Source organism: Monodon monoceros, unplaced genomic scaffold (assembly GCF_005190385.1).
Source record: "Monodon monoceros isolate NGI ecotype Baffin Bay Population unplaced genomic scaffold, NGI_Narwhal_1 Super_Scaffold_9, whole genome shotgun sequence".
Lineage (NCBI taxonomy): Eukaryota > Metazoa > Chordata > Mammalia > Artiodactyla > Monodontidae > Monodon > Monodon monoceros.
In genome coordinates, this window is record NW_021703786.1 from 52,824,284 (window position 1) to 52,842,266 (window position 17,983).

General features: G+C 39.3%; 2 protein-coding genes across 2 annotated transcripts in view; one reads left to right on the plus strand and one right to left on the minus strand.

Annotated features, from left to right (window-relative positions):
- Positions 1–10,362, plus strand: part of NUFIP2 (nuclear FMR1 interacting protein 2) — a 28,913-nt gene extending 18,551 nt beyond the window's left edge. Inside the window, exons 3-4 of the mRNA XM_029211635.1 lie at positions 140–172; positions 1,946–10,362. Of these exons, the coding sequence (XP_029067468.1) occupies positions 140–172; positions 1,946–1,998 (86 nt within the window). The 3' untranslated portion in view covers positions 1,999–10,362. The remainder of the gene's footprint in view (positions 1–139; positions 173–1,945) is intronic.
- Positions 10,363–11,035: 673 nt separating this feature from the next.
- CRYBA1 (crystallin beta A1) lies at positions 11,036–17,775 on the minus strand. Its single transcript, XM_029212200.1, has 6 exons — positions 17,740–17,775; positions 16,300–16,364; positions 15,167–15,285; positions 13,778–13,919; positions 11,591–11,733; positions 11,036–11,319 (listed from the first exon to the last, which is right to left on the minus strand). The coding sequence occupies exons 1-6, from the start codon at positions 17,768–17,770 to the stop codon at positions 11,172–11,174; spliced, it is 648 nt and encodes a 215-aa protein (XP_029068033.1). The 5' UTR covers positions 17,771–17,775; the 3' UTR covers positions 11,036–11,171.
- Positions 17,776–17,983: the final 208 nt, after the last annotated feature.

Below are 17,983 nucleotides of genomic sequence, written 5' to 3' on the forward strand. Positions count from 1 at the left end.
GTTTCATAGAACCCAGCCCTACCTCCAGCCCAGCAATAATCCATCTAGGTTTTTTAGGTTTAAAGTGAAAAGCATAGCTTTAAACCTTGCTCTACAAAACTTGGTGTATAAAAATAATCCTTTTTTTCCTTCTTTGCAGAAATGGAATCTGTTTGGAATTTGCAGAAGCAAGGTAAGAATGGTTAGGTTACCTAAAATGTCCTTATGGCCAGTCTTTATCTGTATTTGTGTGATAGACAAAGGGTAGCCTAAGAACTGAAATTCATAGTTCATAAAAATATTAGCTGTTTTAAAAACCTTATTTGGGCTGTATATTCTCTGCAAAGAAGGTTAGAAATCTACAGAATAGCAGATTAGCTTCCTTCACTCCCGTAAACAAGATGTGAGTAGCAGGAGGGCAGAGGGAGTGGATAACCCACATCTGGATAATTTGGAATTTTCAAAAAACTGAAAATTGCATATCTTAATTATTGAGTGCTTTATTTCCAAATACAATAAAATATGTTAGTTGTGGGATACCTGAAATAAAGTGAGTATTGGTTTGGAGAGTCAGTCACTAATAATAGATTTTGGCTTTCAGAGCCCTGTAAGCCCACTTACAGGGCTGGATCCCACTTGCCATCCACCTTGCTAGTTAAAATAAGTGAATTTCAGATGAATGTGAAAGTCCTAGAATTTCAGAACTTGAAGGCATTAGAAATTCTGTTTTCTTACTACAAATTAGGAAACTGAGGCACAGAGGGGTTACTATATAAACTAGAAAGTGTCCGGATTAGAAAGTAAGATTCCCCGATTTTCCAGCATTGCTTCTTCCATCCTCTCTCTTATTCTTAGGCCAGGTCTTTTTTGTCTAACACAGCCATGACCTGAAAATAACTAGCAAGCTCTTAAATTATTTTGAATTGCTTTCTGTGTACCTCCTTATTCAAACACACATTTAAAACATAGACTAGAAAATATACCCTGCAGAAGTAGACCTACCTGTTTTTTACTCTAAAATGGTTATTAACTATTAAGAATTGAGCGTTGCCTTCCTGGCAGGCTGCTAATGGATGTCCCTTGGAGTTCCAGAAAGGATATTGTTTCTGGACTAAGTTAGATTGATTCTTAGTCTCAGGTGAGCTTGAATTCTTCGATATTATTTTCAGGCCTTTATACTTTTTTATTGGGTTGACAAGTTTTATTTTCATTAAAGCATGTGTACTTCAAAAAGTTCTTAGGGTAGATAGACATAGTATGTAATAAAAACATTGCTCTCCAGAAGAGGGGAGCATACAGATAATAATGGCAATTTAAAATAACACTGGAGTCTTTGCCCAGACACATTCTGACTGTTTTATACTTCAACCTAGGATATCCAAAGGTTTTTGCTGTTGCTGAGAATAAAGTCTGGTGGTGCTATGGGAAATTAGAGGGAAGAAATAAGTAATAATTAGGACTGAACTGGTAGTTTTGCTTTAATTTAACCTGAAATTTTTGGTGCTAGGTGTTTCTTGAACAGTTCCTTAATAGACAATCCACACTTCTTAAATAAATTTTGACTTCATTTTGCTGAGAAGAACAAAAGAAAATAAATCTAAGTGTTTACTTTAGTATTGGATTATTGATGACTTAACCTTTGTCTGCTTTTTTCAAATGTGCTACTTTTATAATCAGGAGAAGCACATTGTCCTGGTTAATTGAACTCAACCCTCTTAACGTGTAGGTGTTGAGGCCCCTCACTGGCTCGAGGACCTTTATGCTGGGAATCCATTGAGGTGGATTTATTTGAGAAAAAGTGAATCACACATGTGTTGATACAAAGAGGAAATGGCCTTTAAATTGTGTTTTCATAAAAGGAGTTTACATGATGATGGTTATTTGGGATTTGTTTTTTGAACATGGGCATTTGGGGATTTCAGACTTTGTTTTTATTTATGTGTTTATTTTTTAAACTTCCCTCCAGATCCCAAAAGGATAATCACTTACAATGAAGCCATGGATAGTCCAGATCAATGAAGGACCAGACTGCCTATTTGTAACCTTTCTGCAGCATTAGAGCCACCGTTCATGGGGGACACAAGGCTTTTATGCTCCTAGATCTTCAACGCAGCAGAGGAACCATAAGTAGAATCACAGGATAATATATACAAATATATATATATATACATATATATATATAGTTATTTAAAAAAAAAGGCACCTGAAAGTAATTAGACTTCTTAAGGAATCAAATTTATTTCAAGAGACTACACATGGTTATTTAATCTCTGGTACTGAATAGTTTTTTTTCTTTTTTCTTTTGTTAGTTTTCGTTTTTAAGTGTGAATGCAAGTGATTAATGAATATGGACTTATTAACAAGCGTGGTTCTAAAGTTCCTGCTGTCATCAACTTGGGCAACAAATGACCCACTGGAAAGGCAAATCCACTTAAAAGATCTCTGTATCTTGTTCTGTGACTAAAGTGATACACTAATCACGGGGAACCCAGAATGATTCAACATTTTTCCCCACTCCTCCCTTGATCTTTTGGTTATACTATGAGCCCTGCGAGAATGCTGGATAAAATGCCTTGAAGTTTGCAGGGGTGTATTTTTTTAGAGAATATGATTTGCATGTCTTGCCAGGAGTTAAGCAGCCTCTGTGGGGTGTTGGGGAAATATTTTCTTTCTTTCCTTTTATTTTTTTGTGGGGTGGGGATAGGGGAGGGCATTGAAGTTCTACAGTTCTGGAATAGTTGGTGGTACATAGTTCACTTGGCTTTGGTTACATATTGGACTTCAATAAGTAAAGAATCCATGAGTGTCATTTAAAGAAAAGTTACAGAACAAACAATTGGCTTTAGATATTTAATATGGAAAAATACTCCTGTGCCCATATTTTAATGTAATTGTGTAAGTGGGAGCAAAAATATATTCTGCTTTTCAACTGTAGGTGCTCCGGACTTGCTCTCTGTCACTAACACTAAATGTGCTGTTTTTCTTGTTTTTCATCAAACATCTGAAGAGAAACTTCTGTACCTTTCTGTAAATTCTCTTTTAATTTCTCAGAAATAATCTAAAGGGGGAAGAAAAAAGTCCATGAAAACTATGAAACTTCATGTTTTTAGCCAGTGAGGAGGTAATAAACCCTGCCTATAGAAGGTGTGTTTCCATTCAGACTATACTTTTGAGCTTATTAGCTTCTGATTATATCTTAATAAATATATTTTAATACTAGAGCAAATGGGTTTTTTAAAGAAAATAATGTGAAATTCTGGAAATTTTCTTTTGGGCAAAGAAGAGCATTAGCCCTGTCTTATCATCACATTACCATCCTGTTGCACTGCAGCTTGTATATAGCATGCTAAAATAAATTTTTTTGTGTGTGCAGAAACTAAGGGTCCAATTTAAGATTGGGTGGTGTTAGTGGCGTAAAAACAAGTTCTCTGGCCTGACATAGCATTGCGTCACACACACATAGAAATTAGTATATCCATGTATGTCAAATACAGGTTAAAATAGCAGGGCATTTATATAGAGAGATGTAGTCTTCTAATAAAAGTAGACTGGATCCCCAGGGGTATTTGGGGAGAAAGTAACTACTTCTGCTCAACCCTTTTGCTTAAGAAATGTCCAGTTTTGAGCGACTGTAGTATGGATGAGTTTTCTTGTTTTGTTGATTGTTTGAGGCTTTTAACAAGTAGTTTGTGAAAGAAGCTGTTGGACTCAGCATAGAGTAGAGAAAATTATCTTTATAGTCTGGATTTCTGCCCTGCTTAGATTTTAAAAGTATAAGCATGGATTGCCAATTCCACTTGATGTAAACAAAACTTTTATACATAATATATATATATAATAACTTATTGTATCAGTCCAGGTTCAGAAACTTGTGGTAGGCCAGTTCCAGATAGTTTCATTTCCCCTGTAAACTGTATCACTTTTACAGATATTGTAATTTGCAAATGTATAATATGTTTACAGATGTGCCCTGCATTTAGTCTGCCTTGTTCTATTTTGATTTTTGTTGAGTCTCCTGCCTGCTTGCCAAAAGCTAGGATGCTTCAGGCCCATGTACAATTGAAAGCAGAGGCATCCTTGAGCTTTAAAGCATTGAACAAACTGGAAAATGCATCATACCACATACTGAAGTGAAAGAAGTCTGTGTTTTTGTGTTTTTTTTTTAAATAAAAATTTTCAAAAGGTTAAAAAAAAAAGATACAAGGTTGATTAAAGGAAAAAAAAAAGGCTCCAGTTTGTTTTACAGGTTTTAAAGTTCTGCTGTGTGTTCAATTGCCTTGTGTAACCACTTGTCGCCTTAGGGCCAGATTCTCTCCCTCTCCCCTTGTCACCCTCTTTTTAAACATCCATTTTGCTTACCTGGAATTTGAAAGCTCTTCTGTGTCACAACTCACAAGAAACTTTCTGGGTTTGTGATATACAGAGGTTGAATGAATATATATTTTAAAAGAAAAAAAAAAACAGCCCGCATCTGAATTTTTAATTTAGAAGCAACACTTACTTGAAAATACCTTTTGAAAGTTGTCATTGCTTTCCTACTTCCCTTCCATATCCCTCAGGCCTCCATGTTTAGAGAAGCCAAAAAGAGAATGTACCCCATCTCTGTGTCTGTCCAAAGGTTTTTGAGTCTCACTTCTAAATGAAACAATGCAACATTTCACTTTGATTTCCCCACTGAAATTTCCTTGATTATATGGTTAGAGGTATAGAGTTAGGGATGTCTCTTAACCTTCTGGAACCCTAGTGCCCCATAATTAACTGTCAGTATTTTGGGGGCATTGGGTTAATGGACTTACTTGCCTAGGTACAAGCAGGACTTTGAGACATGTCTCCTTTGTGCTGTTTGGTAACACTTAACTCTACTTGTCGCAATCTTTCTTAGGTCCTCACACAATTCCTTACAGAGCACTTATTAAAAAAAGAAAAATCTTAAGAGTTGATGTTTTCTGATTATTTTGTGTAAGCTTCAGCTGTGATTAATTTAGCACATTTAAATAACATTGATGTGTTACTGTTTGGTATAAAGAATTTTTCTTCAACTCAGAGTATTAGTACTGTAGCATAAACCAAATACAGTCTAGAGGGGATTTTTAACATCCCTCCATTATAAAGACTGAAAAGGTGTGTGTCTGTGTGTGTGTTTGTTGAGTGTGTGTGTGAGAGAGAAGGAGATATTAAAAATTAGTAAATGAATGTGTGTAAGACATTATATTAGTATTCAGAGAATGAACTTGTATTTATTTTGTGCCATTTGTTTTCATTACACAGAATAAAGTCAGGTGGTTTTAATCCTTAAAAGGGTAGTATTTGAAAAATGGCACTAAGAATGAAATCATGACCTATTTTTTTAATAGCTATGAAGATACTAATTAAGGGTGAAGATTTCTTTTTAAATCTGTCTTGATTGTAGGTGTCTGTGTCACATACCACTCTCTTGTAGATGTCTTGAATAATTCCCCTTCCCCACAAAAGACAGGGTGTATTTATCTTTCTCTTCATTCACCCCACTTTGCTGAACTGAAGTTAATTCCATAGCCTTTCCTCTGACTTCAGTAATAATGAGCTTTCACATACAATGTATTTACAGCATCTGTAGTCAGCCCTGCCTCCTCCTCTACTTTCTAGGAGTGGATAGACAATAACTAGGAATTTGTTAATGGCAGTTTGTTTTTCCTTAAAGTAAATGGCTGGAGAGGTTTAGAATTTTGCTGTTTTCCTTAATCATCTGCTTACCCTAATCATCACAGAATCTGAAAAAATTTTATAAAGGAAAAAACGTGCTGCATTGTTTTTTCAAATAGCCGTTTCTAGGGAAAATATGACAAACCTCAATGAGTGTTGTCCACAGTACAAAATGTGCTTCTTTCACAAATCATTACATAGCAGTGGTAGTTCCGTACTTGGTTGTTAGGCTTGTTGCTAACCCAGTTGGAGGCATCTAATGGTTTATTTTTTGCTGTAAACTTTTTTAGTGAAATTGTATGTCATGTACCAAATGGCCACAGTCAAGGAAATTTATAAGAGGACTTTGAATAAGGAGGAAGTCATTCTTTCAAGGCTTTCTTCCTCAAGTTCTAGAAATAGATTAAAAGTCTACACTTTCCAAGGATTATGAGAATAGTTATGCCACTGAGCCGTATCCTCAAATAACACATGATCCCTCTTGTATACCTGTGCTAACTGTGTAAAACACACTATAGTGGGACAAATACATATTATGATCAGGTCTGTTAATGCTGCACCAGTTGTAGATTCTGATCAGGCAGTGTCTTTTAATAGTCCTACCCATAATTTTACTGTTGAATTTTTAAAAGAAGGGGTAGAATTTGCTCAGCTTTTTTCCCCCAAAAATGTTGATATTTGTTTAAAGGGGAGGGGCAGAGGATAAGACTAAAAGAATAATAACTGCTTTATGTTTGCAGAGATGCATTAGGTTATCATTAGTTCTTAATATTGATCTTATTTTCATTAATGTAATTAATTGACAGAGCACCAGGATTCTTTTATTTTGAGAAAGATGGGCTTCTGCTTTAAGTATCTTAAAATGTTTCTTTTTAAATATACATCAATCTGTTCAGATGTGTGAGAACCAGGACCACCCTGGGTTGGTTTAAAGAATGATGAATCATTGGCTTCACTCAAAAGCAAAATTTCACTTCACTCAAAATTTACCGAGTTTTAAACTAAATTTCACACCATTTTGCTACTCAAGAAGGGTCTTACGAATAAATATAGTTTTAAGTTGTCTACACAATAAAAACACTCGGTGAAGCATGAATGGTATATTGCTTTTGCATTACTGGGAGTGTCAAGTAGCAGTTATGTGCTAGAAACCTATGGAACAGCCATCCTCACAAGTGGGTTTGCTGATTCAGACTTCCCTATTTATCCGTAAGATTTTGTTTATGTCCAGAGTTCTAAAGCCATTTTATAGTACTGCAGTATCCCTTTTCTGCAGCCTTATTAAAATAGCTACAGACATTTATTTTCCAATTCAGTTTCACTTTGATTGCATATCAAAATTTTACTCTGTAGACCAACAAAACCAACTTGAGGTAAATTGCAGAGCTTTCCATAAATCCTTTTCTCCTCAGGTGCTAAACAAAGGCTCCAAAAATGGATACTGCTTTAGTAATGTCTGCTTTATTCTTAAATATTTCTTTTGCTAGGTGTAAAGATTTGGTGTTAACAAAAGTGGTTAATATGTAAATATGAATGAATGCCTTTAGTTTACCCCTGTTTGTTTCCTTTATCCTCCATGAAGGAGGATCCTTTCATGATACTGAATACATTTCATTAGGTATTGTTGCATTTTTAGGATGAGAATACAACTATTTTCTGTCTTGGATTAATCCTGCTGCTGCTATGAGAAACTGAAAAATCAAGAATGTGATGCACTTTTTACATTACTATATACCATACCTTTATAGGTTGCTTTGATACCTTTCCTGTAGCACAGCCACTAACAAAAGTGAATGAATTTAAAAATTCTCTTTGGGAGGGAATCAGTACAAATTATTTATGGTATTGGCCTATGAAGGACATTAACTTAGGAAAATACAAATTCTGTTAGTATTACACGTTTTGGCCTTAAAATGTCTTCTACTACTGAAAATCTTTTAAATCTTAATTTTGCTTCTGTTATTCCCTCTGCCTCAAAAAGAGGAGTTGGGAAGAATGGCTTAAAGGAAGTAGTATCATTGGTTTGTTGCTGATCTTTTAGAAAGAAAACAATTGTCTACTATATATACTGGGAGCTTATTTTTGTTTGTATACAGAGGAGAAATGATGTTGCCCCAAGCCAATCCGATTTAGTTTAATCAAATCAATCAAAACCAACTATTCTGCTTCTCTAGCATACTTTTACTTAGGAAAGATAAACTTATGCTACTTTACAAGAGGAAAAGTCATTTCTCAAGCACATACTCAAACTTGAAAGAGATTGAACCCAATATGATGGAGGAAAAACACCAAATGGGGTGGAAGAATATGAGAGAGAGATGTGGTCCAAAGCTATCTGATTATATTTTGATGTTGCCAATATTGCAAAGCCAAAATTTTAATTTGCTTATTTAATATATTTGTTGGCCAGAGATCTATTTTTATATCAATGTGCCTTGCATGTATATTAAAAAAAAAAATTGGAAAGGCCATGTTACAATGCCTGAGATAGTTGATGGTTCTTACCACCTCACTAATTTTTATGCAGTATGAAATGCTCATTCTATCACCCAACTGGTGCTCTCTGTTTAAAGTTACAGATCTCGTCACAAACTGGAACTATTTTATAAACTGGGAAGTGATTTGATTTACTTTTTTGGTTGTTTCTTTTTCTTTTTTTTTTTTCGGTTCTTAGTCTGTTAGTGGCTGTTCTGTAGTGGGAAATAGTAAAAGGATTCTTCACTTTCTTTCCCTCCCCGCTCAGCACCTTCTTCAAGTAATGTGATGACACCATTTCTTGTGTGCTTTGAAAGAAGTTTCAGCTTGCTGTTTCCTTTAGTGTTATAAAAAGCATTGTTTGCAAAATCTAGGGAGATAATGGAGTCCACTTTCATTTGGAATTCTATGTGAGCTATGATCCAAGTTATTGGCTCTTTCCAACTTTAAAATTTTTTATTGTTAAAGCACCTTGCTTAGAAAATTTTAAATATTTATGTTTGCAACAATTGTCTCAAAATAATGAACTGTGCAATTCTGTCATTAAAAAAAAAAAAGAAAAAAAATCTGAACTCTCCCTACTGTGACTTGTTAGTTTCTCTGTATTTCCTGCCAGTGTAAATGTGAAAAGCTTTGCTTGCATTACGTTTTAGAAATGCATTTTGCACACTCGAATTTTGCCGAAGCTCCATGAAAAGGTTAGATCTAAGTAGATGAATAAAGCTATGCACATGTCTTGAAAGTTTAATTTGTGTGTCATTACCAAAAGTGACCTATCCTTATTACTTTGCTGCTCTTAGCTTTACCATGTTTAGAAACATGGCTCAAAGTTAGAGTTCTGGGCTAGCTCATCAGTGGAACTAGAAGAGAGGAAAATTGGCACCTATTTTAATAACAGGTTTAAAATGAGAGCTTGACTCATGTCTACTAAAGGGCTTTTTTTTGAAACGGCAGTTTTATCAGCTTTACAAACTGTTGGATACTCTTCAATGAAATTTTCGTTGATTTGATCAAACAGAAATGGGAAGTAATTGAAACTGAAGTGAAGGAAGGACCTTTGCCACATGGAGTTCTGTGACAATTCTATGTTAAACCTCTAAACCTGGTTTAAAGGTAGGATAGACTTTTTACCTTTGCTTTAGCATAAATTTGGTTTACTGAATGAATGAATGACTTGAGATAAGAATCATTCAATTCTTTAAAGATCAAAGCACAGGTTAAAGATGATGTGTATCTTTTTAAAACTGCCCAGGCTGATTAGAACAAGTTAGAAACTGAGCTGATTTGGTTTAATTGCTGCAGTCTGCATGTACTAAATAGCTTTACTTCACATGTATGTGTACTTAAAGGTGGTGTAGATGTACTGGCCAGGTTTTGTCAGATCATCTTCTAAAAGATTGTTTTATATTCTCTTCCGGACCTTTGTAGAAGAGGCTAATATGTTTAAGTAGAGATAATACTAATGGTATTTTCCCCTTGCTCCTAGATATAAAAGAAATATTTCTGTTTTATAGCTTTTTCCTATGTATAGAAGAATATTACTTCTCTATCATCAAGTGTGCTCTTAATATATGTTGTTGTCTTTGAAAACACAGCAAAACCCTTCTATACCTTCACTGAAAGTGACAGTTAAAATCTAAGTCTACTAATCAAGATGTGAAAGGTGGCCCATAATGCATGGCCTTAAAAGGCATGAATGCAGGAGTATAGCATCATCTTTGATGTCTATGGCTACTCAGCATCTGTCAGTGGTTCACATGTTCAGTCTTAGAACGTTATTGGAGGAGCAAAGTAATTTCTGTGTCTTGTGTGCATCAGCACTTAGGAGCTGAGTTACCTCTTAATCTGGGGGAAAGGACAATTAATGGGCTACAATTATGTTGGAGGATTTTTTTCCTTCCATCTCCCAATTTAAAAAATGTTTTTTTCAGTGTTTGTTTTGACCAGTCAGAATGATAGGCCTTTTCTAGATACAAGAACAGTGGCCAGAAATTTACCCTTTTGCTAAATGCTTAGGTATTTGCCATAGCTGTTTCTGATGTCATGGATTCTGAGGAAGTGTCAGTTACATGATGATCTTCCTTTATTGGTGTCTTACTTCATGTTCAGTGTTTTAAAAATACAAATTACAAACACTCTACATCCATACCCAGATTTACTTATTTTATCAGGAAAAAAAACTTGAGAAATTTGTAGATCAAATTAAGAGACAATAAGTGTACATTGTTGAATAAAAAATTTTAAAGTTTCTGAGGTGTTTGTGTTATCATCTTTTGTGTGCTTTAATTCAAAAAAACTACTGAAAACTAAGTTAAGATCATGACATTGATAATATTTTTTTCAAAGTGTCAAATGTACAAATAATTTAAGTCTTAAATATAGCATGGTCATAGGTCATGGTTTTTTTCTAATCATACAGGTTATTAAGGTACTTAAGAATTGCCATATGTATGGAAAAATCGGTTGTGAGAGCAGCTATCCTGCCTTTTGTCATGACATTGAGCCTTATGTTCTTCCAGTTGAAATAAGAAACTGAAATTGAGCTAAGCAGTTAAGCAATATGGCAATGCATATTTGAGAAACTTCCTAAGTTTGTTTAGCATTGATTTGTCACAAGTGAAAAAAAAACAGTGCTAACATCAACATTAGAGTGGGGGTTAGAAAAGATGAAAAAACATTTACCAAAAGTGTGTCTGTCACTATATAGACTGATGCATTTGGGTTATATGCTTTCATGTTCTTTGAAATAGGGAATCATTGTCCTTGGCCAGGTAAGTGACTTGCAAGGACACAAAAGGGAACTTGGGGTTTTACTGAAGCTTGTCTTTTAAGATTCTCAGACATGTAAATGTGATTTCTATAAAGCATCGTAGTTAATTCAGTCTACAAAGTTGTTGGGTTTTTTTAAATGACATTTATTGTGGATTTCAGCAGCTAACATTTGGAAGCAGTTTCTGAGCAGAACATAAAATTCATTCTAGATTGCTTAGCAAGGACTCGTGCTTGGGGAATTGTTACTTGGAGCTTCTAATCCACTACTGTTGGATACGGCGAATTGATTGAATCTGGGAAGTCTGGGCATGAGAACCCCACTCTCTCCAGTGTTTATAGTCTCCTCCATGATGGTCACATTCCAAGATATACTGATAGCCACGGTATCCAGGATACTGGTAGCAAACCCAGCTAGGAAAGCCAAAGCAGATTGGATTATTAAAACTAGTTAGGAACCTGGTCAAGACCCCCAAACCTGAGCCTCTTTCCTCGACACAATGATATGGAAGGCTTTTAGGCTTAGAAAACAAGAGCCATCCTAAATACGCCAGGCACCGTTTGTGAGCAGATACGTACAACCAGCTGAAAATTAACCTTGATTATGAAAAAAGGTATGAGAGTAGTCAACATAAATCCTTCCATACAGGAATGTCTGGGGGAGGAAAAACTGAGATGCACTTACGCTCCACATTGTATCTTCATGGAACCAACTTCGTTGTTGAACCAACCCATGGCTTGCAAGGAGGGGTAGTCATCACAGATTTCCCATTGTCGTCCAATAAAGTTTTCTTTCTCAAAGATGGTAATCTTAGACTCCTTATGATTCTATAATGCAGAAATTTTTTTTTTAAGTTTAGTACCGGTGTTAAGGCTGTCATTGTAATTCTTTATCACATTTATCAAACTCAAAACTCCTGGTTTACAGGAGGAAGTACATGATCATTAATTGTAAAAATATTTCAGGCAATACAGAGATTTTAAAAATTGGGTAATCCTGGGCTTCCCTGGTGGCGCAGTGGTTGAGCGTCCGCTTGCCGATGCAGGGGACACAGGTTCGTGCCCCGGTCCGGGAAGATCCTACATGCCGCGGAGAGGCTGGGCCTGTGAGCCATGGCCGCTGAGCCTGCGCGTCCAGAGCCTATGCTCCGCAACGGCAGAGGCCGCAACAGTGAGAGGCACGCATACCGCAAAAAAAAAAAAAAAAAAAAAAAAAAATTGGGTTATCCTGTTTAATCCAATTTAATACCATAACATTTAAGATTTTTTTTAAGGTCTTTATTTTTGGCTGCATTGGGTCTTCGTTGCTGCGCGCGGGCTTTCTCTAGTTGTGGCGAGTGGGGGCTACCCTTCGTTGCGGTGGGCGGGCTTCTCATTGCGGTGGCTTCTCTTGTGGAGCACAGGCTCTAGGCACACGGGCTTCAGTAGTGTGGCACGTGGGCTCAGTAGTTGTGGCTTGCGGGCTCTAGAGCGCAGGCTCATTAGCTGTGGCGCACGGGCTTAGTTGCTCCACGGCATGTGGCATCTTCCTGGACGAGGGCTCGAACCCATGTCCCCTGCATTGCCAGGCGGATTCTTAATCACTGCGCCACCAGGGAAGTCCCAATACCATAACATTTAAGATGTACAAATAACTGATATACTTTGGAACAACGAAAGACCAATGAAGGAAAATTATGACAGCAGGAAAAATATTTGAAACACATAGCCAATCAAAGGATTAATTGTAATGTGGAAAAGATCCCACAAATTGATAGGAAAAGTAAGTCCATGTGTGCCTAAGTGTTTGTGTGTGTGCATGGCATTGGAAACAATGTAAATGTCCAGTAGGGGATATGAAGACTACACAGGCATTAAGGCAGAGACTAACCTTTATGAAGTTCAAAAGCAGGCAAAACTAGCCTTAGTGATAGCAAGTGGAAAGGAGCAATTGATTGGAAAGGGACACCAGGTAATTTTATGGGGCAATGGAATTGTTCTCTATCTGATTAGGGTGTTGGTTATATGGGTATACATGTTTTTCAAAACTCATAAGAATATACACTTAGGATTTGTGTATTTCACTATGTGTAAATTATATCAATACATTAGAGGGAAAAAATCGGAGTTAAAGTGAGATGAAAACACATCCAGATAGGGAAATACTGAATACCTTTTAGTTCTAGAACAGTTTAGTTTACCATTTCCACTGCTTGAATTTTGGTAGGACTTTAAGATGAGATAATTAACAGCTAAAATCATGAGAAGATCACATGATATAGATGAACATTTGAAAGGGTTTTAGCCTAGCCTTACTCCCAATGTAGGGATCATTTTTCAACACACCCCTCAAGGTCATCCTGCTTCTGCTTGAATTCTCCAAAAGACTAAAAGCATCCCATTCTGATGCATAATTGAATATTGCTTAGTGTTAGAAACAAGAAAGTTGGGAATCAAAGATAAGAGGTGCTGGAGCTCTTGCCTACTTCTTCAGTCATCGCACTGTACTAAAGGGTTACTTCAGCATTACCCTGTTTCTAGGTAAAATGATACACTGAAATTTAACTGGCCCAGGATTTACTTTTATTACATGGTAAGTGCTCTCACTAATTATCCTATTGCACTTCTGAAGATCTGGGCTCCTGAGTATCCGCTTCCTGACACCTATAAGAAGCCCTTACTTTTAGCTTAATAAAAATACCATCTAGGAGAGAAAAAAATCAAATGGTAAACTTAGAAACTAAGGGAGCAGTGTTTTTCTTTTCTCTTTATACTTTTTTCCTTCCTGCCACATTTCAGCATAACTGATGGGAAATAACATAAGTGTCAGTCCATATGCACCCTCTCTTATCCATCCCCCACATGCACAGAAATGAAAATTTCAGGGACTCACAGCTGAACAGATGGGGCGGAAGGACATGAGGCGCTCAATGTGGTAGGCATTACTCCCGCTCCAGGCATCCCAGCGAGGGTACTCTCCTCTCTCCAGGACAAACTGTTGCCCGCAGAAGCTGGTATGCTCATAACCAATCCAGCTGCCAAAGACAAGTAATGGTGTTTGTTCATGGTGTTCAGAGCTTATATGGCCTCATGGAGGAGGCATCTTTTTTTTAGATGTTAACAGTGGGGTAAAATATCCAATTAAAGCCATACAAAGTAATACTTTTGTCATGAGAGGTGGAGAATGGCAGCTGCACTATGTGGGTTTGTAAATATATTTGTTTGGGGTTACCCACTGAAGAGGTGTACTTCACTGGCCTGAGTAATGAATATTGACAAAGTCAGTCTAAAATTATATTTCCTTTCCAAGTTACCTTGTTCTCTACTTGGAGCTCCAGGTTCAGGATCTAGTGACTGACTATTGCTTTGGCTCCAGCCAAACCTATTGACTTCTTTCTAAGGAAGCAAAGGGATGAGCAGGCAGCTGATGGATGACTGGTCTCTTGTTTCCTTGTCGCTTTGTGGGTTCTCCTGCGTACCTATATATACCTGTACCTTATTTATTAAAACACCTCGGACTGACTTTTCACAACCAGGTCTCAATTACTGACGACACCTTAAAGAATTTTACTTTAAGGGTTGAAGAGCTCAATTTTGGGGGTGAGCAACTTGTGGAAACCTACCTACATGCACGGCCAGTTCTGCCTAGGCCGAAGTAGAGTCCTTGCCTTTGTGTTTCCGGGCTGATGATCAAGGCCTCAACTAACTTGCCAAGAGTAAGAAGACAAGAGAGGGTCTTCCTTGCCAAGGAGATTAACCACCACCAAGAAACTCCTGAAAGACTAGCTAGGAACTACAATTACTCTCTGGAGTTGAGTTCCTTTTTTCAAAGAGAAATTAGCTAACAGTGTCTGCTTTGGGACGTGGAGGGGAGTTAGCTGTGAAGCTGTAGCTTGATAGTTTCCTCTCTCTTTTCTGTAGGAAAGAAAAACTCAAGGGGCTTGTGGCTATTCTGAGGGAATCCCAGGCAGAAGCCTCTGGGCTCCAGAAGCACAGAACTGATTACCATCACTGCCCCACCCCATGGTATATATTTCTTTAATCCCCCCCAAATCTAATACCAAGCCACTAAGAACCTCATGTTCCTTCCAGCTTTGAGTTACTAAATTATGCATGTAGTGACTTTTGTTGTTTTTGAGATTACTTAAGTATGGAGGCTTCTCTCCCAGAAATGATTAGAGTTTGGGGGAACATCTTTCTTCCCTGATCTCCACCTTTATGGTCACATGCCTGAAGGGACCAGAAATAAGGGGCCTGATGTTCTGCTGAGGTCTATACTCACGCGCCACATTCCACCTTGAGAGACCGGACGTTGTCAAAACTGCGCTCAGAGACATTTGGGCAGGAGCTGGTGAACTCCATTCTCTTGCCCTGGAAGTTCTCCTGGTCATAGATGGTTATCTGAAATGGGATTAAAATGGGAAAACAGAGCTAGAAAGTGGTACATGAGGAAGAACAGAGGCCCAGGCAACATCTTAACCTGTGTCTGACCCTGTGTTTTCCATCACTAGCTACAGCCCAGGAGGCCTGATGAGGTCTCTTCTAGCGTAGACTGGGTTAAGAAGGGGTTTGAACTTAGAGCACTGGTTGGCGGTGTTCACATGCCCAGTCGGGATGAGGCGTGGGGATTCGTTTCTGACAGGAATTGTCCTCCAGGGATGATAGCCGACCTAGTGGGCGTACCAATGATTTGTGGACTCTTACTCCACCATGCTTCCTGCATAAGTGTGGCCCAGAAGCCAGGAATCTGGGAGACCCAGGGGCTCCCTGTGAATTATTTCTTAGCTTCTCCAGCCACACCTGCTATAGAAACCCAAAGAGTAAAGGGAGAGTTGTGATAAACCCCTTTCATACCTTGAACTAGAACTTGGCTCTTGAACCTGGCTAGAGGACGACTCCCAAAGCTGTGAACAGGACTCAAGAGTTGACCCAGTGAGGAAGGTAAGGGTGTTGAGGGAAACAGTGGCTGAGGATCAGCCGCTTCAGGCAGTGGTTACAACCAACCTCACGTTGGGAGTCAGGAGACCATAGTCCAACCATTTATTTGGGATCTGGTGGCAAATCTGTCCTCATTTCTGGGCCCTCAGTTTTTCCATGTCATAATTCACTTGGGCTGCTCTATTTTAAGATGATTTTAGCGGTGTGGAGGAAAATTGACCTAGAAAACTAGGTATCATTTCCCACCCATCATGGGCTTCCGGGGTCATCCTTCTTCTGTCCGAATGGGGCACCCTGAGAAGAACCTTCCTGAGACAGCATCTGGATTTTGGGTGAACCCTTTCCCTACAAGCTGGTGTTTTATTGGTCGGTCACTGTCCCATGGAAAAGCACAGCTCTGAGGCCTGCTCTGAGGTGGTATTATGCCCCCTGCCCTGATGGAGTCCTCAATTTTCCCTGTGATAGCGATGGGCTTACCTTCCATGGCCCCACAGACCCCGGCATGGGGTTAGTTTGAGCCATCTTGGTGGTTGGAAGGGATTCTGGAAGACAGAACACACACCAATGACATGGTCTCTGGGGTGAGGGAAGAGGAGCACAGGCCGAAGTAAAGGAGGCTTGAAGTCCAGTAAACAGACTGGTTGGGACGCTGGCTCTGCCTCTCACTAGCCGAGCCTCAGTTGTTTTCCGTTGGTAAAACTTCTATGCGCAGTTATTGTGAGGATTAGAAGCAATAACGCAGGTAGAGCACTGAACAGATGCCATGACCACTTGATAAACGTGGCTCTCGTCCTCTTGCCTGCCTCCAGGCACCCGCTGCTGGTGGCAGCGTCGCCTCAGTCTTACATACCCCAGTATAAACCCCTTGGCAGCCATCTAGTCCAGACACTTCACATTACCAGTGCGTGGTCTCACTGTCACCTGGCTTCTCACAGCCCTCAAACGGACCAGCTGTGCACAGCCATGCGCCATTCCCTCCCTACTTCTCTGCCTTCTAGACCTACCCAGCCTTGGTCTTGCCTCCGGAGACTTTGCTGCTTTCCCCAGCCTATGGTGACTTGCTTTCTTTCCTCATTTCCAGCGCTCATCACAGTACTGATCTGTCTTCCTATTGAATATGTCCTGGGTGAACATCTCCATGGCAGGGCCTGGGTCTCCAGAGTGACTGATGTAGAACCATGCTGAGCCCATGTTGGGGTGGTGCGTGTTTGAGGAGGGGGACGGGTGGCATTGAAAGACTTACCGAAGGAAAGTGAGGAAGAAAAGAGGATGATAATAATAGCTAACACTTAACAGTGGCCCACCCTATGCCAGGCCCTGTCCTACATGCTTTACATGCATTAATACATTTCATCTTCACAATGAGCCTATGAGGGAAGCACTATCATTGTCCCCATTTTACAGGTGAGGAGGCTCATAGAGGTGAGGTAGACAGAAAAAGATGGTAGGAAGAGTAAAGGCGGGAAGGACAGGGGGCAGAGGTCAAGGAGGGAGGGAAGAAAGAAGACAGGCAGGTGGACGTCAATTTTCTTAACTCAGAACAGCCATTCATAGTTTTTCCCTCTGGCTGGTATTGGCCCAGGGACTGATGCATGTAAACTGTGACGTAACTTTCCGTTCTGAACCTCTGAACAAGCACTTCCTAGCTCTTGCCCCCCTACCTTCTCCCTATGCCCCAGGAGCCTGTCATTTCTTGGGGCCCCATGCCCCCTCCCAGCCGTGGTTGCTAGGGCAGTGGTTATTGTCATGTAAGTGACTCCTCTTGGGGTGGCAAGAGGAGACTACCTCCCCCAGAGTACCCCAGTCTTCTCCAGCCATCTTCAGAGGCTCTGACCACAAGGCAGGAAGACGGGGTCCCCCTTCTGGGCATGTTTCTGCAGGGGAAGGAAAGGAAGGACCCCTCAAGGCCTTACTCACCCAGCTCCTGCTGCACAGTCTGGGTCTCCATCTGGTGCCACTTCCTCTATGGCCCTGCTCTTTATAGCCCTGCGGCTGATGCCCTCCGGCCCTGTCAGCACTCTGCTTTCCCTCTGCTTTTGTTCCCCCTGATCCCAGAGCTTTGGTGGCTCAGCCTGCTGGGCGGGCATCCCTCAGGGCTTTGTTTAAACCTGGGATACAGAAATCCAGAGAGGCCCTGCTGCTGTGGGCAAGGCTGGCTGTG

Excerpts from the sequence above, each read along its gene's own strand:
- CRYBA1 (XM_029212200.1), bottom strand. The coding sequence starts at position 17,770 with ATGGAGACCCAGACTGTGCAGCAGGAGCTGG. Across the intron at positions 16,365-17,739 it reads GACTGTGCAGCAGGAGCTGG|AATCCCTTCCAACCACCAAG; the intron begins GTGAGTAAGGCC and ends TCTGTCTTCCAG. Across the intron at positions 11,734-13,777 it reads TCCGCCCCATCTGTTCAGCT|AATCATAAGGAGTCTAAGAT; the intron begins GTGAGTCCCTGA and ends TCTGCATTATAG.